This window comes from Puntigrus tetrazona, chromosome 13 (genome assembly GCF_018831695.1).
Source record: "Puntigrus tetrazona isolate hp1 chromosome 13, ASM1883169v1, whole genome shotgun sequence".
Classification (NCBI taxonomy): domain Eukaryota; kingdom Metazoa; phylum Chordata; class Actinopteri; order Cypriniformes; family Cyprinidae; genus Puntigrus; species Puntigrus tetrazona.
The window spans coordinates 18016091-18026090 of NC_056711.1; the positions used below are offsets into that span (position 1 = coordinate 18016091).

The 10000-nt window shown below is 34.2% G+C and overlaps 1 protein-coding gene across 2 annotated transcripts in view; it reads left to right on the top strand.

Moving 5' to 3' along the window:
• ldlrap1b (low density lipoprotein receptor adaptor protein 1b) overlaps positions 1 to 10000 on the top strand; it is a 39934-nt gene that overhangs the window by 19160 nt on the left and 10774 nt on the right. For both annotated transcript variants that reach the window (XM_043255930.1, XM_043255929.1), the window contains exons 2-5: positions 2533 to 2675; positions 3929 to 4041; positions 7416 to 7530; positions 7698 to 7770. In XM_043255930.1, the coding sequence (XP_043111865.1) occupies positions 2533 to 2675; positions 3929 to 4041; positions 7416 to 7530; positions 7698 to 7770 (444 nt within the window). The remainder of the gene's footprint in view (positions 1 to 2532; positions 2676 to 3928; positions 4042 to 7415; positions 7531 to 7697; positions 7771 to 10000) is intronic.

Sequence of the window (10000 nt, forward strand, 5' to 3'; positions counted from 1 at the left end):
AACGCAAGCATTTACATCGCTGAGGGAATCTTGAATTCTAGTTCACAGAAATGAAGCATTTTTACACAGAATTGAATGAACAGTCACGTTCTTTCTTTTCCCACTTGTTTATTTATTATTTATCTTTAGGTCATTTTGTTCTCGCTTTTTTCTGTTTTTTGCAAGTTTGTTTAATTTACTATTTGTTTCTTTGCTTTTTTTTGTTTCTCTTTTATTTTTATTCATTTGTTCATTGTTTTATGTATTCAGTTTCTTCGTTTTTTTTCATGCATGACTTTCTTCTGTTTGTATTCATTTCTTTTTTTTTTGTCCTAACTTTTTTGTTTTGTTGGTTTGTTTTGTTGACGGGTTTCTTTTTTCGCTTTGTTATTTTGTCTCATTTATTTCTTTTGTCTTTCGTTTTGTGTTGTCTTTTTAGTTATTTCATTGTTCCTAATTGATTTTTTTTTTTTTTTTTTTTTTGTTTCTTGCTTCATTTCACAAAAACTGAACGTTTTTTGAATCAACGTCATATTTAGTTTTTTTTTAATAATCGTGTCATATTTTCTTTATTTGTTTGCTTAGTTGCTTAGTTTTATTCAATTGTGTTTTTTTGGGTTCTTTCATTATTCAATTTTTATTTTATGTGATCAGTTTCCTGCTTTCTTTCTTTCTTTCTTTCTTTCTTTCTTTCTTTCTTTCTTTCTTTCTTTCTTTCTTTCTTTTCTTTTTGGCTGTCTCTCCGTCATGCTGAGATGGATTAAGCAAGGTTATAATATAATGGAGTCACCGTGGAGAGAAGCAGATAACTGTCTTTTTACGTGCGCGTCCTTGACCCCTGCCCTTGACCTCTGTCACAGGCCAGCACCGATGTGGGGTTAAACACACATTTATTCATTGCTGTGTCTGAGATCAGGGCAGTGTGTGTGTGTGGGGGTTTGTGTGTGTGTTCAGTGACATATACTCCGTAGCCTGATTATTGTGAATAGCAAAAAAAATCTTCTGTCCCAGTAACATGCCATTTTGATTATTCGATTAAAAAAAGCGATTCTTTTACTGCCGTTTTGTCACTTTGTTTGCCATCACTTTTTTTGTTTTGTTTTCCACTGTTTCTCCTGCAACTAGTTTTCTCTTTGTCGTAAGTGTCTGCAACGTCTCGTTTCCGGTGTTTCTGACCAATCCCATCAAAAACGTGCATGGCCTCTGGGTTGCATGAAGCTAAGCATTGGCCTCGCATCAGTTTTCTTTAAATCTAAGGCACAAAAAACTACTTAAATGTAATTGAAGTACTGTCTAATCCTGGCTTATTCTAAACCCCGTCTGTGAAAGCAAGCCCAAGTGAGTTTCAGTTCTGCATTGTTTTTAACCCAATGCATGCAGCACACAATGCGCAAATAAGTCCCAGTGATATAGTTACTGTTATTATGGACAAAAACACAGTTTTGCGTTGACGTGAGTTCCAACTTAATCACAGTGCTGCCCTAATGGCGTTATAGGTCTCCGTGTAAACACGAGCGTGAATGCGTCCTGTCCTGTGCAGGTGTTGATCAAAGAGCGGTGGATGAAAGACCCGTTTGAAGGCAGTGTGATTTATTAAAGGATTATGTGATGCGTTTCATATGCAGATGTTTTCACCTCGAGTTGCTCTAGTCTTTAACAGGTTTATTTTTACAGATAATGATCGTGCTCGGTGTTTCCATGCTCTTCTACAGTCACACGAATGTGTCAAGAACATGTCTGAGAGAGGCGTGGTTTATGCAAAACAGTCAAATATGTGCAAATATTTGAATTTACCTGTGATCGTGGTTGCTTACGTTAAACATTTTAATATGGAATAATCAATTATAATAATAATAAAGTAATGCTGGTCAGTACACCTGTGCACAAAGTTTTATTACATTTTTACTATAGTTTACTCAAATATATTTAAATTAATCGAAGTATTGCAGTATATGTATTCAACATTATTATATTATATTATATTATATTTTATTATATTATATTATATTTTATTATATTTATTATATTATAGTTTATTATATTTATTATATTATAGTTTATTATATTTATTATATTATATTTTATTATATTTATTATATTATGTTTTTATTATATTTATCATATTATGTTTTATTATATTTATTATATTATATTATTAATATAAGTGCATTATAAAAGATGATAAAAACAACCTTTATTTCTTTGTCACATTTAATGTAATACAACTTTTCATGCTTTTTGCATTAAAAACTTGCGTATTTGTGACACAGTCGACCAATATGTAAACAGATATTGGAAAATATAATTTATTGATTTCATTTAGGGGTGAAATGCGACCTGGACATGTTTTATTGAGATTTAGCCATTTGCATGAGCGTTTTTGTGCGGTTAGCGTGTATTGCCATGTTTTTGGCCATGCTTGCATCATGCCTGCATGTTAATCCCGTGTGTGTGTGTGTGTGTGTGTGTGTGTGTGTGTGTGTGTGTGTGTGTGTGTGTGTGTGTGTGTGTGTGTGTGTGTGTGTGTGTGTGTGTGTGTGTGTGTTTGCGCAGAGCTGCCAGAGAACTGGACAGACACGCGGGAGACGCTGCTGGAGGGGATGGTCTTTCAGCTGAAGTATCTGGGCATGACGCTGGTGGAAGAACCCAAAGGAGAAGAGCTCTCAGCCGCCGCCGTCAAGAGAATTGTCTCCACAGTAAGACAAACATACATCAGCAACCAGACTGCACTGAACGACAGGGCAAAAGTCATGTGCACTTTTTTTAAAAAATGTAGTCGTTCTGCTTCCTTCTGAGGCATAAAATATGCTTTATTGTCCTCAAGTAGGATGATCCCGGAGTTAGTTTCCGTCATCTTAACAGGACTAACATACACTGGGAAAAATAAAGGTGCAGAAATGCCATAGAATAGCCATTTGAGTTTTCTTCCAGTGAACAGTTTTTTTTTTTTTTTGTTTTTTTTTTAGTGTGAAGAAATTTTGAATCCTCTAAAGAACCCTTTCTACCAAAAAAAAACAACCTTTTGTGAAATTGAAAGGTTCCTTGGCTTTTAAAAGTTCTTCATGGAAAATCATTAAGAAAAGCTTTGTTGTAAAGAGCGTGAGTGAAAATGCCACAAAAGTGTTTGATGCCTTTAAGTAACATTCGCAGCTCTATTATGTCTCTTATGCTTTGTCAGTGGTGCTAGAGGGAGCGTGTGTGTGCGTGTGTGTGTGTGTGTGTGTCTCAGGGGATTTCTGGGTGTGGCTCTGTGTGTTTTAACAGGCTAGGTCCTGCCATGACATAATGCTGTTTTGAGGTTATTAAACACTCCACATTGTTGCAGTTGAGCAGTAAAAATCACTTGCATACTGAACAGATGATTCATATCAGATCCTATCAGATCATTTCAGTTACCTAATCAGTAGCTCAAAAAAACCCTATTCTGTTGTGGTTATTAAAGATTAAGGCTTTAATTTCATCATGTTAATATATAAAATAGTTTTAAAACTTTACATCTTATAGGCACTGTTACTTTTAGTATTGCTTAAATACTATTATATAGCATGTATGTGTTTTTTTAATTGATTTATTTTAGTTTTTATTTTAATTAAAGTTTTAGTCATTTTGACTGTGGTTTGTCATGTTTATTATTTTGTTATATTTTCAGCTTTTGTATTTCATTATTATTATTATTATTATTATTATTATTATTCATATTTTACTAAGCATTTTATAATTTGGTGACAACTAATGTTTTTTATTTCAATATATTTCATTTTATATCAGCCTTATTTTACTTAAAGAAAGATTTTTAACTATATTTAGTAGACGAAAACAACAACACGTTTGTTGTCCAAAATCCAGAAAAAGTCTCATTTCTAAAATCTGATGGAAAATGGAGTATGATTTGATGGGTCCAGCAGGACAGCTGCTTGATAACGCTGTGTTTTCTGTCTCTCTCTCGCAGGCTAAAGCTGGTGGGAAGAAGCTTCAGAAGGTGACGCTGAAGGTGTCTCCTCGAGGGATTATTCTCTATGACAGCGTATCAAACCAGCTAATAGAGAATGTGTCTATATACAGGTGAGTCACGCTGTCTCCGTCTCTAGGGATGGAAATCATCAGGAATGAAGTGATTCTGCTACAGGTTTCACACGTCATAATGGTTACCTTCACCAACACAGGGCTGTACGCAGGTTTAATGTTAATGTCTAAATGTTGATACTCCTCCAAGAAAATGTGTGCATTTTAAGATGTTTTAAGGCTCATGAACTGGATAATAATATAGGGTTACAACCAAGTCAGTGGGCAGTAGTAGCATGAATTAATTTTCAAGATAACAGATTCTTAAACGTGGAAATCAGATTAAGTGTCGCAACGAATGATTGACGCTACAAACTGGAAATAGAGAAGACTTAGTTTATGTTTAGAAATTTAATAAACTCAAGTTACAGGTAATGCTAGCCTTCAGTGTCTAAAATGATTAAACGTGAATATTATTTTTTTTAATTCACGCTGACAAAATCAGTGTGTTTTAAACTGATTTTAAGGGTGTGTGTGTGTGTTTGTGTGTGTGTGTGTGTGTGTGTGTGTGTGTGTTTGTGTGTGTGTGTTTGTGTGTGTGTTTTTGTGTTTGTGTGTGTGTGTTTGTGTGTGTGTGTGTGTGTGTGTGTAAGCAATAAAGCACGAGAGGCAGGGCTTATTGCATTTAGAAAACAGTTACAACACAATAAAAAAAAATATATATGTATGTATGTGTGTGTGTATGTATGTGTGTGTGTATGTATGTGTGTGTGTGTGTATGTATATATATGTATATATGTGTATGTGGTTTAGCCCATCTCTCTTGCAATAAAAAAAGAAAGGATTTTGTTGTTGCCCACTGAAATCCTGCCATCCATCATTTAGGGTGGTGTGACCTCAAGATTGCTGTGTTTTCATACAGACAGAGGGAGAGAGATGCTTGTGTCAGGATCCTCGATCGATCTGTTTTAGTGTCTCTGAGGCTCAGACAGACACTCTCTGACCCTCACCTGGGGCCGCAGCTATTATTGGAAGCTTGCACGTGCTCAGTGCACTCAGACGCCGGCTGTGGTGTGTGTGATGAATAAACATGAGCGAGGTGTCTCCCAGCCGCTCTCCGCTCCAATTACACCAGCGCTACTCCAATCATGTGGCTAATTTTCATGAAAGCCTGTCCAGGGTTCAATTCATCGTAAAATCAAAAAGGAAAAAAAAAGAAAAAATGATGTATGAACATACATGTGGATCCATTAAGATGGGTTACATTGTGACATTATTTTCATGACAAATATGTTTTTTTTTTCATTCTGTTAATGTAATATTTTTGTGAAATTACAATATTCTTTGGTTGATTTTGATTGTGTCTATTGCCCTCATTTATAAGTCATTTTGGATAAAACTATCTGTTAAATGACTGAATATGTTTTTTTTATATTAGCAGTAAGTTTTGAATGGTTTCCTTAATCTAAGGTTTTAAATAGCAGCAAAAACATAAAAAAAACACACACACACACACACATACATATACATATGTGTGTATGTATATACTGTATATATGTGTGTATATATATATGTGTGTGTGTGTGTGTGTGTGTGTGTATATATATATATATATGTATATATATATGTATATATATATATATATATGTATGTATATATATATATATATATATATATATATGTATGTATATATATATATATATATATATGTATGTATGTGTATATATAATATAAAAATAAGTACAGCATGTGTGTGAATTTTTAAACGTGAAACAGGACAGATGGCAGTCGTTCATCATTAGTCCCGCCCCCGCTGCTGTGGGGCCGCCCTCTGACAGGCCGAGCCAGCTGTCACTCAGGGCCGAGGGGAGAAATGGGCGCTGGAGGAGTTCATGAGTTTACTGCACATTACACAAAGACGTGTCAACAGGAAACCAGAGACGATGCAGTCACAGACCAACTATCCCTGTGTGTGTGTGTGGGTGTGTGTTATGGTTTGGTGGGTCAGCTTTCTGTCAAAGTGCTGATGGAGTGTTGAAGGTGGAGAGCTCAGCACCGCTTGTGCAGTTCTTAAATCTCAGAGGAGGTGACGTGATGGTCTGCTGTATACAAGTGTCTGTGCAAGTGATTTAGTGCTGGATAATGGACAGTGGGTGTGTTTCGCTGGATAGGGACCATCTGGAATGATCTTCATTTAAACCGGAGGAGAGAAACCGAAAGTTTTAGCTTTTAGATCACTCATCAGATGAAAGGTGTTATGTATTATTTTATTTCACTACAGCTCATGCTTCTGATGATCATGGTGGAGGACATGATCAGCAGGTTTTGAAGGAAAACAGTCATTAAAGTCTGCAGTCATTAAAGGAAAAAAACTGATTAATTATTCCAATAACATTTGGAATGAAAAATTGCATTTTCAATTGCATTCTCAAATATTTGAAAGCAACTTATGTATTATAAAAAGATTAACAATGTCAAAAAGTTTTGGGATGGCATTTTTTAATTCGAATTTTCTTTTCATTTTATTTTATTAAATTTTTTTTACCAGCGCTCACCAAGGCTGCATTTATTTCAAATATGGTAAAGAAGTGTTGTGAAATATATTATAACAATTTAACAGATTTTTATTTATATATATATATATATTTATTTATTTTATTTTATTTTATTTTTTTTAAATATCTATTTTTATATCTAATATCTTTTTCTGTTTTTAAAATATATATTTTTTTACATGTGTGACTCTGGGCCACAAAACCAGCGTTAAGTCGCTGGGGTATATTTGTAGCAGTAGACAAAAACACATTGTTTGGGTCAAAATAATTTTTATATAATGCCAAAAATCATTACGATATTAAGTAAAGATCACGTTCCATGAAAACATTTAGCAAATTACCTACCTTAAAAATACTAACATTTTTATTAGTAATATGCATTGCTAAGAACTACATTTGGGCAACTTTAACGCCAATTTTCTTAGCATTTGTTTGCATCCTCAGATTTTTCAAATAGTTGTAAATCGGCCGAATATTGTCCAATCCTAGCAAACTACATACATCAATGGAAAGCTTATTTATTCAGATTCCAGATGGTGTGTAAATATCTAATCTTGGAAAAAAACCCTTATGATTGAAATCATGGTCCAGGGTCGCATATTTCAAAATGTAATTTATTCCTGTAATGCGCAGCTAAATTTTTTTAATTATTACTCCAGTCCTGTCCCGTGATCTTTCAGAAATCGTACGCCGATTTGCTTCTCAAGAAGCATTTCTAGTTATTAGCAAAGTTGCAAATACTTGTGGTGCTTCATATGTTTGTGGAAACCATTGTAACGTAAAAATAAATGATCCACAATTATCCAGGACCTGCTTGCTGTGCTTTTCCACAGGTTGTTTTTGGATTGACTTTGCTCACATGTCGGTTGTTGTCTGCAGGATATCGTACTGCACGGCGGATAAGATGCACGATAAAGTGTTCGCCTACATCGCTCAGAGTCAGCGCAACGAAACGCTGGAGTGTCACGCGTACCTCTGCACCAAGAGGAAAGTGGTGAGTGTGTGTTCATACGAGACGCTCCCCGTCTTTCCTTCAGTCTATTAAAAGCGTTGTACGTTAAGACCACACTTCCTCTGAGAGAGACAGAAACCAACGTCTTTCTGCGCGTGACAAGAAATGTGGCGTTGACGGCTCCCTTCCCTTTTCCCCGTCTGTCTCAGGCTCAGGCGGTGACATTAACGGTGGCTCAGGCTTTCCGCGTGGCTTTTGAGTTTTGGCAGACTGCTAAAGAAGGTACGATGCACAACTTCAGCCATCCCAGCACAGCTCTTGTTTATCTTTCTTTCTGATTCCTGCTTTCTTCGTTACGGGCCGTGAAGCACAAACTTACATGTGTCCTACTTAAAGTTGGAGTATGTAACTTCCACCGCATCAACAAACACAAGCCAAAAAATAATGACTGTTTTTTTTTAATGCTTCTATTGGTCGTATATACTAGAAGCCCCGCCCCAAACCTACTCCATTGATTTTCTTTTTTAATTAGTTTTGTAATATGTCTATATACTTTGTTAATTTAACTAGTAGCAGTTTACGATAAGGTTCATTAATTAACGTGAATTAACAGCGTTTATTAATCTTAGTTAATGCAAATTTCAGCATTTACTAATGCATTATTAAAATCACGAGTTTTTTTTGGTAGTGCACTGTGGGATAACATGAAATAAAAAATGAATTATTGTATTTTTGTGAACTATAACTAACATTCACAAAGATAAATAAACACCGTAATATATGTATTGTCTATTGCTTTTTCAAGTTAACAGGTGACACCTTATAAAGGGTTAACGTAATAATATCAGAATATAACTTTAGTTTTTGTGTATAAACTAAATAAAACTAAATGAAAATAAGAACCATTGCACATTTTAATAATGCAAAAAATCTGAAAAAATAAAACATATTTTCTTATCTATATAATTCCCAACCCTCTCAGTCTTCTTAAAGGACTGTATATTTCCGTCTTATTTCATGGAGGGATGGTGGACAAGAAAAAGCTTTTAGTGCAGGGAAAATAGAGCAGCTTCAGTTGTTCAGATCAGCAGAACATATATGTAATTTACTGCATGTTTGAACATGCTTGTGTGTGTGTGTGTGTGTGTCTGTGTCCTGAGGCCTGTAGAGATTTACTCGTTTCATCTCTCTGCACCTGGCAGTTTGCTGCAGAAACTGATCATCTGGCAGAACTCAGACTTTTGTCTCCATTTCATTGTTTTACTTCAGGGTCTAAAATATCAACACGAGGCACATAGTTATGTTTCCACCGTGAAAGAAAGGAAGGGTTCACCCAATAATTAACATTTCTGAAAATATACTCATCCTCAGTCCACACAAGATGAGTTTTTCTTCATCGGAACAGATTTAGAGAAATATAGCATTCCATCACTTGCTCACCAATTAGATGCTCTGCAGTGAATGGGTGCCGTCAGTCCAAACAGCTGATAAAAACACCACAATAATACACAAGTGATGAAGTCCAGTCCGTAGCTTAATGTTTTTTTGAAGTGCAAAGCTACATGTTTGTAAGAAACAAATTTATCATAAAGGCATTTTAACTTCAAATCAAGTACTTTATGCATAATAACACTTCCTCTCACATCTCACCTGGATCAGGAGGGAAATCTGCATATTTATTTTAATGGTAACCACAAAGAGAAGAACCAGAAAAGCCACAATGGTCATGCAGGAACCAGATCTGAGAACTTCACCATCCTCTTGACTTCCCATTTAGTCACTGAGTGCTAGACAGTACGAGAAGTATATATACACTTTCTCATGAAGGAGGCTGATGAGTGTCCAGGGGTTTGATAATGTTTAAGGGTGTTGCATTTGCATTTTTATTAAGTCAGGCAGAGATCAAGACCACGGCACAGTTTTATGCTACATGTTTTAAATATTCAAATGTACATTTAAGGCTGCTTTCTCCTTGCCCTAGTGCTCATTTATAATAACTGACCTCATTCTTTATAATACCTTTCATTAATGCATTTATATATATATATATATATATATATATATATATATATATATATATATGTATATGTATACTAATTTATATGCTTATATTTTATTTATATATGCTTCTATTTTATATATATAAAAATTTATATATATAAATTAAAGTTTTGAGATGAAAATGATGTGGTAATAATATATTATTCTTGTTGGTCTTATATTTGTGCTTATTAATTGTGTGTTATGTGTATATATATGAAGATACACACATACAGCATACATTTTGTATTTGCATGTATATATATGTATATTCATATAAATTATTTCATATGAATATATTTATGTACTTGTGTGTGTGTGTGTATAACTCAAATAAAAAACAATATATATATATATTATTTAATTTTATTTTATTTTTTTAAGTGTTGATTTGTTTACTTCAAAATATATTAGTAAATAAATTAATAAATATGAATGAATTGATTTGATTTGTGAGTTTTTATAACTAAAG